This window comes from Etheostoma cragini, chromosome 15, assembly GCF_013103735.1.
Source record: "Etheostoma cragini isolate CJK2018 chromosome 15, CSU_Ecrag_1.0, whole genome shotgun sequence".
Classification (NCBI taxonomy): Eukaryota; Metazoa; Chordata; class Actinopteri; order Perciformes; family Percidae; genus Etheostoma; species Etheostoma cragini.
Genome location: NC_048421.1, coordinates 15160685 through 15177469, shown reverse-complemented (window position 1 = coordinate 15177469; position 16785 = coordinate 15160685). Strand labels below are relative to the sequence as shown.

Here is a 16785-nt window from a genome sequence, read left to right as displayed (position 1 = left end):
GGAAGCAGGGAGGGGGGCTTCCTGTTGTTAATCATCCTCCCAGATTAAGTGTATGAATAAAAAGGGTGTTGTGTGTTAGCAGGGGTTTTTAAACTTGAATGCAGGGAGCGTAAAGAGCGGCGGTTGAAGCCTGGTCTGGTGCACGATATCACAACTTGAAATGTAAACCACATACTTTTTCACCCAGAATTCTTCATACATTTTGCTCACAGAACCCAAACTAATCTGCAATCTGAAAGCACCACACAGACAGGATCTTTAATCCAAACCACCCTCAGGCACTGCATTTGGATCACTTCTCGGCCAACAGTTCATTTCTTCTTCTGTGGTAGAAAACTGAAACCATCTCCCTCAGGATATTATATACAGTAGCCTATATATTGTGTTCTCTGCTTGTCTCTCCGCAGTGTTATAAATGGATAGACCAGCATGACTCGCTGCAGGTCTGCATGAACTTTCAATCTAATTGATCAGAGGTGCCACACACACACACACACACAAATGCACACACACCATTCCCCGCTGCCTGGCACAAGGAGGGGGGTCCATCTGTTTCTCACCACAGCCTCGCAGTAGATACGATTTCTAAAAACAGACATGGTGAGGTGCGATAGTGAGAGCAGGATGGAGATAGTGGGACATTCAAAGTGGATGCAGAAGGAATCTGGAGAAATGAGGGGGAAGAGAGAGATAAGAAGGAGCTGGGAGGAGTGGGAGGAAAAAAGGAGAAAGCAGGACTTGGCATGGTTTGATGCGTTGGTTGTCTGTGGTGAGGTGTTTTTTTTTTCTTCTCCAGAGAGACAATTGACTGAGCTCAGTGTGGGCGTGTTGTTCTAGATATTCTCATCTTCTTCTTTTTAACCATTTAAACTGTTTTGACCAAACATGCCCACAACATCATGCCACTTCCCAACAGACACAGCCTATAGCGATAAAAAGAGTGACACCATCGAAAGCTGAAGGATACGATTGTAAATGAAGGAGAGAAAAAAATGGAAAAACAGCTCTAAAGTGAGACACAAGACTCCAAAAAACAAATTAATTACTTTATAATAGGTTTGAAAACTTAAAACTTCACTTATTTTTGGAATTCAAAAATATCCAATTAATTCATCTCTCATCCAACAGGACAGATGAACATTTAGTGAATCATCTCCATAGTTAATAAATGATTAATTAAACAAAGGCGTGGTTTTCGAAAGGACCCATTGAATGGACAGCAATACAAACAAGCGTTACATCATATCCTCACATAGGGTCACACATATGGAGACTTATTAAAACCAATACAACTACAGGACAAGGATGACATTATGAGTCTTAATCTAAAGAACATAAAAGACATTTTGCTTACTTAAAATCAGATCAGATAAAATAAAATTTAGAAAACGTAGACTTGAATCAGTGCAGCGTAGGCTACATGAGCATTTTAGACTCCCGAAGGCAAATAGGCGACTTAATTGCTGAACAACCTGTTAATCTTCAGAAGTGAAACCGCTTCCCCGTCATCGAAACGCCTCTTTACAATAAATGCACGATAGTTTCCGCAGTCTTCTTCTTAGTATTTTTTCTGTCATTATTATATTTGCTTTTTTTCCCCCCGTGGCTGATCCTTGCTTCTTACCTGTGTGTGTGGATGATGGTCGAACATGTCCATTTGGATCTCCTGGGTTGAGGTCGAAGGCGTCCTGGACATACTACTTTTCTGTACCATTGATTTAACTTTTTAAAATCTATTTTCAGTTTCGTTTGTTTATGATGGTTTTGACCGACTCATATTTTTTTCCAGGGAAGGCGAAGCCGCTGATGTATTTGAGCTGGTTGATAAAATAATGGCAACAGCTGCCTCCCTCCAGCCTATAGCGTTACACACTGGCGCACCAGGCTTTAACACTACAGTCAAGTCCACAGAATGACGCACCGACGCATCCGGCTGCTGCTTTCAAAATAAAAATAACTGGCACGGTACACTACATTGTTAAATTAGTTTAATGACATTTCTTTAAACCAATCAGAATTGTCTTGGGCGGTGCTAATCTCCGCACAGAGCCGCTGCAAAATAGTTTTGTGAGAGAAAACTCAAATTGGACAGATAGTCTAGCTAGCTGTCTCAGTTTAAAATGCAGGGATCTGAGGAGCAGTCAACCGTGGTACAATTCCAAAGAAAACGTAAGGAAATGGAGAATACATGCATTCAGCAGAATTCCTGCAGCACCTGAATGCAAACGATATAGACTATGGCTTTGATGGCCTTCCCAGTTAATTTATATGAATAACTCGGTAGTTTCTCTGACTTTTACACAATGAAGTTATTGAATACAAGACTGGAAGCAAACGTTGGAAGAACAAATGTATGAAAATCACTCAGTCTCAGTCACAAAGCAATCAATACTAAACATTTGTCAGAAGGCAGGGAGACCTATGTTGGATATAATGCAGTGTAATATAATGTTCCTATAACATTAAAACATACATTAATAGATATGCCATGTACATATGATAAATTAGCAATGGATAAAAAGAGTAAGGATAGCTCTGCCTTCCGCCTTTAAATAGTTGTATTTAGGTCAAACCTTTGTAGGCTAATAAATGTTGGTTTGTAGCTTACTATATTATATTATACATCCCTCATGTCACTGTGTGCAGGCCACTATCTCATCAGAGGGCAACACCTATATAGGCCGACAAATTAACATTAGACATTTAGACAATATTGAGTCTGCAGTTTACCAAATACTTTATGTAGTAAAATATGTGTACTGTTTACACGTCACCCATGTTGAATTTCATGACATTAATTTGGCCCAAAGTAACAAATAGCCTATACCATTTGAAAGTTATGACTGCTATTGGGCTATAACACCTATAGGCTACTCATATCAATTATGATTATATATAACAATATCAATGCCTAGTCATCACAGTAGTTTAAAAAGTAAAAGTAGGTTAGAACTGAGGCAGTGCTCTAACCCACATGCTTTAATTTTGAAGGCAGAGTTCTCTCACTACCGGTGTGTTTCTGTCTTCCTCTGTCTGTTGTTTCTCTCTGGTGTGTGCGCTCGACAGACTCCAGCTGGGAGCCGAGGTCCACGCCCCACTGAACAGACCCCACCTTCACTTATCGATTGATGAGAGAACAACAGAGCAGCCGCGGTGATGGAGGCTGTGAGTGTGGATGGAGACAGACTTACCCCACACTGGGAGTCCAGAGGTCCTGGAGGCCTGTAATGGGGGTGAGAATAGCTCAATTTCACAGTTAGTTTGTTGCAGCAGCAGCGGTTCAGTAGATGAAGGCTCATGCTGATGGGGCCCTGAGCAAAAACACCAAAACTCCAGGGACCAGCTCGGGCGACCCTGTTTTATAACTGATGTAATGTTTACCCAGGGTTGGGTGGGAATAGGGGTAGCCGAATGTTTTAAAGACGGATTTTTCCTTGGGCCTTGAAACATGCCACAAACTATAGACCTTAGTTTCAGGCCCCTGTGTGAATTGTTGTCAGGGGCCCCAGACTAAAGCATTGCTCTGGTAGATCAAGACAGCAAAAATAAATGTTGCCTGCTGGGATTACTATAATAACATTACATTACAAGTTAAATATGGATGAAAACAGAAGGGTGGTCCACAAAAAACAAAATTGATCAAAACTTTGGTTATGGAAGCAAAAGAAAACATATGTAAATGTAGAAAATGGTGGCCCCATAACCAAACAAAAATTACATCTGACATCAACCTGTTATCACAAATGTGTTGACTAGTACATGGTAACAAAATTAGCACAAAAATATTACCCATAACTACACATTTTGTTAGCAAAAATGGAGCAACAATACAATGCATTTGGAGCCATTGATATGGCCATTTGATGAATATACAGTGTATTGCTCTCCACCAACCCCTGAGAAAACATGTCTGCCTCTTTGCCTCTCACTTGACTTAACTATTCCGCTTTCTTCAACTAGCTTTGTCTGTTGTCTGTTAGTGGGCACAAGTGTACATTATCAAGGTGTGTTAAGTCCTTATTTCTTACATTCTATGGTTAAGTAGGAAAGAAAAGGGAATTTCCGCATGAATCTGACGCTGACCGTTTGTCTTTGCTCGCCCCAAACATTACTAACTGTACAGATATCAGCAGTAGGCGTACGCTAGCTATCAACCAACCCACTCTAGCTGTTTCTGTGGGAGTGGGCCAGTGTGTTTGTGCTCAGCTCAACCTTTGATAGACTCAGAACTCAACATTTCCCTCCAGTGCTTGTGGTAGGCTATATATTTTTTGATCATGCTTAATTACTTCACGTACTTCTGGTATTATAATCTGTATAATGGGTAATATTTCATAAACTGATTATGTGTATGTAAAATCATCTTAATTTAAAAAGGAACTATATAGGTCTTAAATAAAAGCAGTGATGGGAAAAATTTACTATTGTAAAGTATCGACTAGCGCTGCTTTACGTTTTCAGATACTTGATGACTTTTTTAATGTTAAAACCTCTATGAGTCATGAGCAGTTAGGAGAAAAAAAGACTGAAACTCTTGAATTGTGAGTATACATTACATGTGGTCACAGATGATATCATATTGATATTGACCTGAATAAATAAGGGGAAGATTCATCCACCTCCCCCACTCATAAATATCACCCTGAGAGGACAATTATTTCCAAACCTGTCTGTGATGAACGTCTTTTGTGACGTTGTGATCGGAGCTGATGATGTTGGACTACACGCCCACTAGATCACCCTCTGTGGCTCATACTTCCGGTGAGATGGTTACCTCATTAGAGGGAGGCCTCAATGGTTATCCTCTTCACACACAAAAAAAGCAGAGAAAATAATGATAGTTTGAGTCACTGGGAATCTCCTTCAGCAGCTGGTTGACATCTTCCTCCAAGAAAAGAATAATGTGCAGCAGGAAGACACAGAGTTTCAGTTTGTCTTCAGCAACTCACTTGCTTTTCATCTTTTGTGCTGTTTTTGAGAACATGAACAGTCATTTTTGGGATTAAACCGATGTTCTTTTTTGCAACTTTTTAAAAGAAATACAAGGGTAAAAAAATGTGATTGCTGTTTCCATCTGACCCATTGACCATTAGAGAACTGAGGGGCTTAATTGCTGGCTCAAAGTAAGTGATGGTATGGAGAGACCTCAGACTTAGTGCTGCTTTCAGTGACTTTGATAACATTTACTGTGTCAATAGATTAAACAAGTAAACAGTTCTTAATTAATTTAATAAAAAAATACAGTATGTACCACACAATTGGCAAAATTGTAAACCGTACATTGTTGGATTCAGCAGTATTAAGAGAAAAACCTCAAAGTTATTGGCCTCTACCTATGCAAACTGGCGCAACACACCTATGTACATTCACTCACTAATTAATATTAAGATTCTTTCCAAATTGAAATAATTGTTTTAGGGCACCATATCCTGATAGTAGTAATCAGCTGTTGCATTGCAAATAAGCAACATTAAAAATCTGTTGAGGAGGGACATTTGTTTTCTGCCTGCACAGCAAAAACGTACCGAGACCGTGATGCTGTTTGTACCAAAGGTGACAGTACAGTTTCTCCATGCTATTGAACGTGTTTCGATGCATGTTTAGGAATATCCTGGCTATTTGTTGCACATGTAAACGTCTCGTCCTGGTTTTGTGAAACCTGGATATGCTAGCCACAGCGTTCCAATAAAAACTAGGATTATTTGGGATGTTAAAAACCTTCAGGTTTCTGATCATCATCTGTTGGTACAGAAATGACACTAATTAAGTGGCTGCAATGTTAAGGAATGAAGACAGAGATGATCAGAAACCTTGATATTGTTAGGGTCAAGTATGGAAATAAAGAAGTTGATTGTGATTGTTACCAAACCTGAGGGATGAAACAAAAGTATAAGATATTTTAAAAAGTACAGTTTAGGTCCACAAAAGCCATGCTACTCCAGACACATTAATGACCCTTCTCCTCAGTAGACAGTAGCCCCTTACTCCACACGTTTACTAACTGCATAGCAAGAGGGGAGCCGTGAACGTTGAAGCTGTGTTAGGAGGCGATCCGGTACATTGGGTTATACTTTTCCTCGAGATGATGATTTCAGTTGGTATTTCTGGGTAACCTGAGGTGAAAAAGTGCTCCTCATACACCCACACTGTGAGCATGCAGCGTTGCTGTGGTGATGGGCTGCTGCTGCAATAGTGGCAACTTTCATAATTAGCCGTGCTAGATGGTAATGTGCCAGTTTCTTTTTAAAGTAGCCCCTCACTAAACCACTAATTAGTCACGCTTTGTTTTTTAATTGAAACCAAAGGAAATATTACAAATATATTTTCTAATATTTTATGTTCCCAATAATCAATACATTAACTTGTTATTTTTCGACTTTCCTGAAGCTGCATAGACATCAATGAGTGAATGAATAAAAGGTTTCTTGAAGCCTTAACGTAAAGGATTACACATAAAAAACTGGTCAAAGTAAATCTTTTAGATTATAATTTGAAATATTGAAAACCAGTTTATGGAATTTTAAAACTTTTATAAATATTCCTAGAGAAACGTACATACTCTTGTTTAGTTTTGTCACTGGAGTCTGGTTTTGGTAACATTTTTAGTTTCAACACCACCCTCTTGTGTTTAAACTATGGATCTATAAAAAAATTTAAACAGCCTCACCCATGATGCATTGCAAAACACTGGTCAGTACCATTATTTTATGGGGGGAAGGGTGATTTAAACCTTTAAAATGAACCCAAAATTGCCTTTATCTGTGCCAATTTCCATCGGGTTGGTTTTTGAAGAAGAACACATATAAGCAATACGAAATGTGTAAGGTATTAAAAATGTCCGGTGTGGTCTGCGCTAACACAGAGCTGTTTCCTGCTCAGAGATGGAGTATCCTCTATAATGGTAGCTTCCAGTCAGACTCTCGAGCCTTCCTTTTCCTGTTGAAGTAGCAGCCATGAGGTAGGGCCACTGTCGATGGCACAATAAAAGTCACATTTTAACTGTTAAAATAAATATTCCTTAACCCAATTTCACTTCAGAAAGACACTTGAGTTTCTTATTTATCGTTATATAAAGTTATAACTTAATTCCAACATCAGAAACCAATATTTTGTGCGTGGCGCTGTGTAACACGATGTATTAGATAGGGAAGCCATGTTGTCAACCCGGCTGGCTAGCTATGCGGCTAACGGCGATTTAGCTTCTGAAACTTTGCTTCAATACTTAGGAAACGTGGCACTATGTTAGAAACTCCCATAGATGTGAAGGTTGATAGGTGAAATTGTTTCACTTGTGACCTGGGTTGTGTGTGTCCTGCAGCATGCTCAGGCTCCAGAAGAGGCTGGCCTCCAGCGTCCTGCGCTGCGGCAAGAAGAAGGTCTGGCTGGATCCCAACGAGACCAATGAGATCGCGAACGCCAACTCCCGTCAGTAGACCACCACGTCCTAATTGAAGTTTTACTTTGCATTGTATCTTCACCGTCTACTAAGATAACGATGTGCCACCTCTTGTAGTAGTTTCAGTGTGTGAGGGTTGGTTTGGATCATCTACTCCAGCGTGTCACCAATAGTGATGCTGAGAAACATGTTGACCGCTAGTTTTAATGTTTGCTAATCTAAATAAGCGATATCGGGGGGGGTGGTGATGGCTATCTATTTAAGCTGATTAAGGCATACATACCTGAAGCTGGGGGTCTTATGAAGGGCATATTTGAAGTAACAGAAGTCAAGATTTCCTAATTCTACCCTGACAATGGTCATCCGAATATGCCGGAGACTTTTCTGTAATGGAGCCAAGTTTCGTCTTAGTTTTCTCCATACCTGATACACGCTTATGTCTCTTATAAGACATACTCCCAGTTTGTAATGCACATTCCTAAAGTCTGAAGCTCAATTTTTGCTTTAAACTGATATAGTACTCCAGATTGTTAGATACAAGAAAATACAATCTCACAATTAGGAAAATAAGTATCTGACAAAATATAACCTATTGTGATATCAAATAAGAGCTTTGAATTCTTCTTTTTGCAATATTACAATGTCTTAACAGCTGCCTTAAATATAAATGATACACTTTCTGAACTGCTACTTCAGTAATTATGTCCACAATGATGATGTTTATTTATCAAGGTTTGCTCGTGTGCATCATTTTTTGCGGCTGGTAAATCAGTTAATCCCAGCGGCTGACTTGTTTTGCTCTGTCTTCAGGCCAGCAGGTCCGTAAACTAGTAAAGGATGGTCTTATCATTCGTAAACCTGTTACGGTCCACTCCCGTGCCCGCTGCCGCAAGAACACGCTGGCACGTCGCAAGGGAAGACACATGGGAGTCGGTAAGTTCCAACCACCACGTTTACCTTCTTTATGGAAAGTTATTGTTTATTTATTATTGCAATCTTTATGAATGAACAAATATTAAATTGATCCACCGTACTTGAAATGTTTTTAAAAACGAGTCTCTTAAAAGGATTTAGCTAGGTGTTTTGGTACCTGGATGATGAAGAATGTGGCCAGTGAACTTGACATGCTTTTTTAATCCCTGTTCCCAGGTAAGAGAAAAGGTACTGCCAATGCTCGTATGCCAGAGAAGTTGTCCTGGATGCGTCGCATGAGGATCCTGCGTCGTCTGCTTCGTCGCTACAGGGAGTCCAAGAAGATCGACAGGCACATGTAGGTCCAGGACATCTTCACTGGTTGTTTCTGCTTTAATTGATCTGGCCGTGCATTGTTATTAGTGCTGTCAGATATATTCTATATCAACGGCGTTAACGCAAACCCATTATAACGGCATACATTTTATCGTGAGAATAACGATCTTTTTGGCCTGGCAAACATAGTAGTTTTTTTTTTTCACATACTGTTGCAACAACTAGTAACGAAAAAAAAAGACACCACCACACCGGATCTAGCTACACCGGAAACAAAACAACATGCACGCCACACACAATTGTTTGGGCTTGCGAGCCAGCCAAAGAGTAGCAACGTTACATTTTGAGTGGATGGCGAGCGCGAGACAACAAAATGGATGCCAATAAGATTCTGAATGGAAAGTTTACTTTTAAAAGTATTCAAATGGTTCCATTGACAACGCCAAAGTGATCTGTGTGTTTTGTTGTGAACTGAGCTGTCAGTGCAGCCCATCCAGTGTGAAATACTACTTGATGGCCAAGCACCCCCGTGTCAGTGTTTTTTTTAACTCTTTTACTGATGGACTGTGTTACATTGTGTGAGAGAGTTGCTCCAAGTAAGAATGTTATGTGTGAAATTGAACACTACAGTAGGCTAGTATATGCTAATATTTTCAATAAAAAAAACATTTGCTCAAAGCAAGCAGTTCTACTTTCCCATGTTGATAAGAGAGTTGAAGTGAGAAATAATGGGACAAAAAGAAATCAAGGGACATTTAGAATGGATAAAAATGTGATTAATTGCGAGATGACTATGATATTAATTTGATTAATCACAATAAAATATTTTAATTGTTTGACAGCACCAATTGTTATGCACATTTTATTTAAATATTTGGTACTATTTTTCCAGGGTTTGAGATAGCTTTTTATACTTAAGCCTATCTTATTAATATAGCTAGTTTTCTGGTGAGGCTATTTGGCCACACAAACCTACATTTGCATACAGTTTTTAATACTGGCTAATTTCTAGGTGTGACCCTGGCCTGATTTTACACAAACCAGGCCTCCTACTTGCAAATCATAAATTGACCACCGTGAAGTTTGACAACGTTGGTATTGCTCTCTTTAAAGACCTGGTGCCTCTGAATTACAAGCGGTCGGTGTAGTATTGATTTAATGATTTCCCCCTCACCTTCTGTCCTTCAGGTACCACAGCCTCTACCTGAGGGCCAAGGGTAACGTGTTCAAGAATAAGCGCATCCTTATGGAACACATTCACAAGCTGAAGGCTGACAAGGCTCGCAAGAAGCTCCTGTCGTAAGTCTCGAACCAAACTAAGTTCTGTTTTGTTCAGGTTCACAGAAATGCAGTTTGAGTTTAATTTATCTTGATAGTGTTGTGATTTGATGCCTTCTTTTAAAGCACATGACATGAATGAGCAGTTTAGAGGAAGAGGTGAAATGTATTATAGCTAATCATGATTCTTTAATATTTAAGTTTTATATTTTTGCGGTGCAATATAAGGTATTTGCACAATACTTAAAAGGGAACATTTCTATTAGCTACCGCTTTACATTACAACAGGTAGACGTTGGACTTTGTCAGTCGGCTTTATGGTTAATGTCCATTAAAAATGTAAACGGAACAGTAATTACCAGATGCATTTGAAACCATTTCACCTGCTTTACCTTTTTATATAGGTTTTCTTTGGTTTAAGTTTGTATTTAAAATTGAAGACAATGATTACACATTGTATGAACACCTGTCTGCCTGTTCTACAGCGATCAGGCCGAGGCTCGTCGCTCCAAGACAAAGGAGGCCCGCAAGCGCAGAGAGGAACGTCTCCAGGCCAAGAAGGAGGAGATCATCAAGACCTTGTCCAAGGAGGAGGAGACCAAGAAGTAATCTGGTTCTGTCCATCCTGCCTGACATCTGCCACCTGTCAAGTGCTGACAATAAAAGTGTACATAAAGACACAATGATAATGTGTACTTTCTTTTCCTCGTGGAGTAAAAACGTGATTAGCGAGGATTAATGTTGTAAAGAGCTGGAGGGCTAGCAGCTCTACTAATCATTGAAAACCAATGGCCAAACATTAATGCATTTTAGATAATTTCTCTTAACCTCATATTTTTCATAAATTAGACAATCTTGTTTGCTGCACAGTGGGGTTCAAATGTTTATCCTACCAAAGACTTTTTTTTCACGGTTTGGCAAATGAATGCAGTGTTTCCCTTGAGTAGATGTGAATATATTTGTATAATTTTTTTATATTAGCTGATAAATATGCTTAATGTTTGGTAACATTGAAACGGCTCCAGTCAAACTTGTGGCAGAAGACAAAGAACACATACGACTAAACTATCACCACCTTTAAAATCTGGCATTAGCAGGCAAAACGATTACCAATTTAATCATAAAATTTACAAAGATTGAGAAATGGTTTTAGAAATTGATGACATTGCATTTCACATAGATAGTTTCTGATAGTGGATCTGTCTTAAAAGGAGGGATTAGGAATTTAGGACATAATTAAATTCAGTGTGGATACTATCTTTTGTATTACAGCCTCTGGTAACGTGTTGCGTCTTGACCGAATAAGTTTTCTGTCACAACATACAAAATTATCCTCAGACCTCTGATTTCAAGTCGGTTATGATTTATAAAATATACTTTATCAATCCTGCCAGGGGAAATTACAATTTTCACTGTTATTACACACAGGTCTGAATTACACACACGTCAGTACCTATACATGCAATAAATGGAGAGATGTCAGAGTGAGGGGGGTGGCCCTAGCAGTTGGGGGTTTGGTGTCTTGCTCAAGAGCACCTTGGCAGTGCCCAGGAGGTGAACTGGCACCTCTCCAGCTACCAGTCCACCACCATACTTATGCCCTGTATGGGTAACCAGCTCCCTACTGACTGAGCTACTACCAATCCGATGCTCTTTGAGGAAAGAAAATCCTTCTGTCAACTTCCTGTCTGGACCCTAATGACCTCCAGTGATTCATGTCTCCAACAGCTGATGTTTGTACTGTTGAAACGGATTAACTCCCCTGTTTCATTTTCTTAATTAAAATCTGTAAATTATTTAGAAGTGTGTAAAACACACTGTGTAAGTAAAGTGTGTATATAAAGGTTTGTGTCCATCTAGTGGTTGTAGCTGGTATGAAAAAAGTAAAATATCAACCAAGGATCTCCTCAGTTTTGAACATTAGTATGAAAAGGTGTTTTGCAACAAATAAAACACTTGCTGTTGCAATGCAGCTAAACTTTCAATTTCTACCACAAAGAAATCTCAGACCGAGCAGCAGGAAGTGACTCTCGCTACCTTTGTTAATGGAAATATTCTAAGGTTTCTTGACAGTTCCTGATGACAACAGACTTAAAAAACGTAAAAAAATAGTATCTTTCTGTATATTTGAATACAAATCAGCTTTAATGGCCAAGTAAGTATAAACACATAAAAGTAATTTAGCTCTTGCTTTTTGTTGCTCTAAAGGCATACATGAAAACAAGGACAACAAAACTGAACAAGGCAAACGTTAACATGTCAAAGGTTTGGACACGGTTTTCCAGTCACTTCCTCCGGTCTGCGACCACAAACACCCTCCAACCCCCAGAACCAAGCTCTGCAGCGTGGGTGATGGGGCCCTTTTGTCTGCGGCCCCGAGGCTGTGGAACACCCTCCCTGAACACCTAAGGGCCCCATAATCGACAGTAGTTTTTAAACAGAACCTCAAAACCTATCTTTTAAGAAAGTATAAGTATATAAGAAAGAAGTTTTCCACTAAACCTTTTATAGACCTTGATCTTTTTATCTTTTAATCATTGTTTTTTCATAGATAAATTGCATTATTATATGCTCTGTAGCACTTTGAGATTGCTGAAATGGAAATTGCAATACAAATAAAATGTATTCAAATGTGTCCAAACTTTTGACTGGTACTGTATGCGTATATTGCACACAATAATCTATTGGAATGTAGGGTCTCTCATATCCACTACAGCCATGTTTTGATGTGTAAATTATGTCTGTGCCCCTCTAAGGGATTGCATGTGTGTCATATACTCAGTATATCTTTAGTGTGGTCTACATGGTGTGCACAGTGGTAGTGTGCTGACATCATTTGTCAGTTAGGTTGTGTGAGTGCTTAATGAGACATGCAGGTTGGTAATAGTTCGGCATGAGGGCACCAGGCCTGAGGCCCCATGTTAAGCAGCTCTGGAATGCACAGGGATCAGCTGTTCCTCTACCATATGACTCTATTACTGCCCCTCTCAGGCCTGCCTGTTCCTTCACATCGCACCGTGAAGCCTTTTACCAGTCACAGCTATGGCAAGTGTGGTGGAAGGTAATGGCAATTTAAGGGCCCTCAGCTGGAGAAAGCCTACAAAATGTATTCAATCAGGTGGCTCAGAGGTCCCAAAGCTACTGGAACCCGAGGCATTTCAGCCAAGCCTCATCCGACGGGCTAACTAGAGTGAAATGCTGTTGAAATTGCACAAAAATGTCACATGTAGGCTAAGTTCTAAAGGTTTTACCCAATGTTGCATACAGTCAGTTGTGAAAGAAGTACTCCGAGCATTAAGGTTAAAGCTGATACAATAATACAATCTCAATTTAATATGATGCCGCTACATGACCAATAAAAGCAAACAAGACCATCAGCGAGAAGATTGGCTAGTTACGCAGACTAAAAAAGCACACATTTACTTTACCCAGGCAAAACTTTGCAGGGAGTAGTACGTCAGTCAGTTAAAAGGAAGTGAGAGAAGATTTTTCATTGGAGATTTTTATTTTTGATCTGAGTCTATACTTTGTGGTCTTGGCTGATACTGGGTCTAGGTCAGCAAAAAAAAACTAAAAAACCCGGAACAGGACATGATAGAGCACGGGTGAAAACATGACTCAGCCTTAGTCGGCCATTCAATTAAAGGATAATGCGGGATGTGAAAGGATTTTGACCCGATCCTGAATTGGCCCTCTTCTATGTCATTTATAAAATACATTGTGATACGTTGTTTTACATTTTACATTTATACATTTACGTTGGTTGCTAAAGCCAAGTGTGGGCAGGGGTTGTAAGCAGTCTAAAAACATCAGAAAATAGTTAAACAACAAAGCCCACTATTATTAAAGCACCCAAATATATGCTATTTACATGACTTTAAACACAGCAAATACAGAACTCATATTTGAGAAGCTGAAGATATTTAGTATCTTTCATTTATCAAAGTAGTTGCTAATTCTTTTTCTGCTTGGTTATCGATTATTTGGCTAATCGTTTCAGCTCCAGGTGTATGTTTCCATATTACACTTGTTGTATTTTGTGGATCACTTTGCACGTTGTCACATTATGCATGTATTATGTGCAGCTGCTGTGTAGCTACAGGATGTGTAATAGTGCAGAAATCTCTTTTGATAATAAGTAAAAAGTTTAGGTCAATATGCATTGTCATTGATTTACATGTGGGTTTTAATGCTATTGTAGTTCCCCATGGTACTGTGCTTTTGGTTCTTCCTAAGAGAGATGTATTTTAGTTGACCCCTCTTGTTTGGATTGTTTTGCTAAAGTGCAGTCAAGTCACCATATGATAATCTATTTACAGACCTTGAGTTATTTTTATCCCTTAGTCTCTTGCCAGCTCAAAAAAACATTACACACTTAGGATCCTCTTGCATCATCTGTTTTCATTAGTCGTGTACACACTCATACTGACAGAAAAGGAGCAAATAGGCCTTCACGCTCCCCAAAGTATTTGCAGACATGCTGATTCAGTCGTCTGAGTACAGCGGATAAAAAGTGTGTCTTACTTGAGTTCAGTGTGGTCTGCCTATGACAGGTCTCAACACTTTTCATCACTGTGGTTTCAACCAGGTCCCTCAACTTGTTATCAAGTGTTACTTAGGCAACAGGTCTGAGTCAGACAGCAAGCGGAAACACATTCTGCTCTGAGAGCTTTGACTAGCAGAAGTGAAATAGAGAGTTGGCAATGATGAAATATCAGTTACCTTTTTTCCACATTATTATTTGCAGTAATTATGTTAGATATAGAAACAACTACCACCAAACACAAAGACAGTAAGCTTGCTGTGCCTTCAGGGGAACCCCATTGTTTCGAGATGTTAAGCAGAGATTGAAGTGAGGCTTGATCACATCCTCTCTTGTGGCCTACCTCACTGACGATGCAGAGCAGCAGCCTCCTCTCTGCGGAAACAGCGGGGTAGCATGTGCGAGGTGGAGGAGGGGGTGGACAGATTTATTGGGTGTCATTTGGGTGACAATTGGACCTTTGTCCTTCTGTCTGCCTTGTGATGATGTCACATGGGTTCTTCATAGGAAGTACTGCGCTTCCCTTGCAGCTTTTTGCTCTTGTCCACTCTTTCACCATCATCGCACGCCACCCGCCCAAAGCATGCTGCATTGAATCTTTCAGTCAACATAGGCTGTGAAACACAAACAAACACACCCACATACACTTGTCTGCAGTGGTGGAATGTAACTAAGTACATATACTAAAGGACTGTACTTAAGTAAAAAACTAAGGTACTTGTACCTTACTTTAGTTTTTTCTTTTCATGCCACTTTCTACTTTCCTACTCCAATACATTTTAGAGAGAAACGTTGTACTTTTTGCTCCACTAGTTAGTTTTAGTTACTAGTTACTTTACAAATTGAGATTTCTGCACACAAAACCCATGCAGTTTATAAAATACTAAGTTTTATTTTAAATTAAACTACCCAACAATTTAACGGCCTAAAAGTCCAGTTGAAACGATTAGCCGATTACACACAGTTGATAGATTGTAATGCATTGAGTACTTTTTCCTGGTGATACTTACATACTTTTACTTAAGTAGCATTTTCAATGCAGGACTTGGAACAGAGTACTTTAAAATGTGATATTAGTACTGTTACTTGAGTAAAGTATCTGAATACATTTTCCACCACTGCTTGCCCGGAACTATGCAAACGTGTTACTTTGTAAAGCCCTAGTAATGCAGAAATACAAAATTCAAAACTTGCAACTTTAACCATTTATGATGGAGCATACACACATTGTCTGCCAATCCGTGGTGGATATTTGCACATGCAGTTTTATTTTTTTATTTTTCTGAAAATATAGAAACTTGCCAATTTCGCCCAGATCCTATATCCTCTGCTAAATAACAGATTAATCACCAAAAGTTAGCTCGTAATTACATAACCATCCATCATTGAGATGATAATTCCAGCATGATTCATCCATGTTGAGTAAAAGAGACCGAGGGCTTCCTACAGGCACACAAGACCTGCACAATGCTGAGAAATCTCCTGTGTTACAAGATTATGAATGTCAGCTTGAAAAATCACTTCTTTGGCTTTAATGTGGTTAAAAAGCTTATGGAGTCTTTGGATGGAAATTTTATTGTCTGTATTAAGCTAATGACCGGCTGCTGTGCGTGGGAGGCAGCAGGATGGCCTGTGACGAGAGGAAACCAGATGAGAGGTCTGTATGCTTGATTTTATAGACCTCCAGAGAAGTAAGGTGTTGTTGTACCTCTTCTAAGATGCCCTACAATTATTCTGAGGCAGTTGTTCCCTGTTTCTTGTCTGCAGTCTTGTTATAATCCTGGAGCTTCAATGCCTGCGAAACACATTTTCTCCCACAGTTCTCTCCCCATTCCTGCTTGTGTCTCATGATAAATTTCTCCAAGGGGCCTCTCTCTCAGGGCTGAGTTTATCTCTTGCCTAATATCCAGTAAAGTGCTGGCACGTCTTTTGTTTCCACCCCCCCCGAAAGAACTATCTTTCAGAACTATAGAAGATTTAGGACAGCCATTTCGCAGCATACTATGACGAGTGGCACCTGAACAATCAAACGCATCACACAAACATGAGAGGCCCAGCTGGCCCACCCACTGGAGTCACAAGATCCGCTCACCAGTCAATGAACCATTACACAAATTTAAGGTAAAAAGCATGTTGAGTGTAGCTTTCACCTTCCTTACCAACTCTCTGCTACTACACAACCTTCTATATTCTTAATTTCATATGTCTGGTCACAGCAAAGCAGCCTCACAAACTCAACATGTTTTCTGCAAACCCTGACGACGGCAAAAATAAAAACTTTCCATGAGCTCTTTTGTTTTGGATTTCGGGGCGGTTTGGG

The 16785-nt window shown here is 39.6% G+C and overlaps 2 protein-coding genes across 8 annotated transcripts in view; one reads left to right on the top strand and one right to left on the bottom strand.

The window, feature by feature from the left end:
* Positions 1-1883, bottom strand: part of cacnb1 (calcium channel, voltage-dependent, beta 1 subunit) — a 33404-nt gene extending 31521 nt beyond the window's left edge. For all 7 annotated transcript variants that reach the window (XM_034894801.1, XM_034894802.1, XM_034894803.1 and 4 more), the window contains exon 1: positions 1625-1883. In XM_034894801.1, the coding sequence (XP_034750692.1) occupies positions 1625-1714 (90 nt within the window). In that variant the 5' untranslated portion in view covers positions 1715-1883. The remainder of the gene's footprint in view (positions 1-1624) is intronic.
* Positions 1884-6853: 4970 nt separating this feature from the next.
* On the top strand, positions 6854-10605 carry rpl19 (ribosomal protein L19). The gene is made up of 6 exons (XM_034894876.1): positions 6854-6958; positions 7319-7425; positions 8207-8329; positions 8546-8666; positions 9833-9943; positions 10408-10605. Exons 1-6 carry the CDS (start codon positions 6954-6956, stop codon positions 10529-10531), a joined length of 591 nt encoding a protein of 196 aa, XP_034750767.1. The 5' UTR covers positions 6854-6953; the 3' UTR covers positions 10532-10605.
* The last annotated feature ends 6180 nt before the right edge of the window (positions 10606-16785 follow it).

Excerpts from the sequence above, each read along its gene's own strand:
- rpl19 (XM_034894876.1), top strand. Across the intron at positions 8,330-8,545 it reads GGGAAGACACATGGGAGTCG|GTAAGAGAAAAGGTACTGCC; the intron begins GTAAGTTCCAAC and ends CCCTGTTCCCAG. Across the intron at positions 8,667-9,832 it reads AAGAAGATCGACAGGCACAT|GTACCACAGCCTCTACCTGA; the intron begins GTAGGTCCAGGA and ends TCTGTCCTTCAG.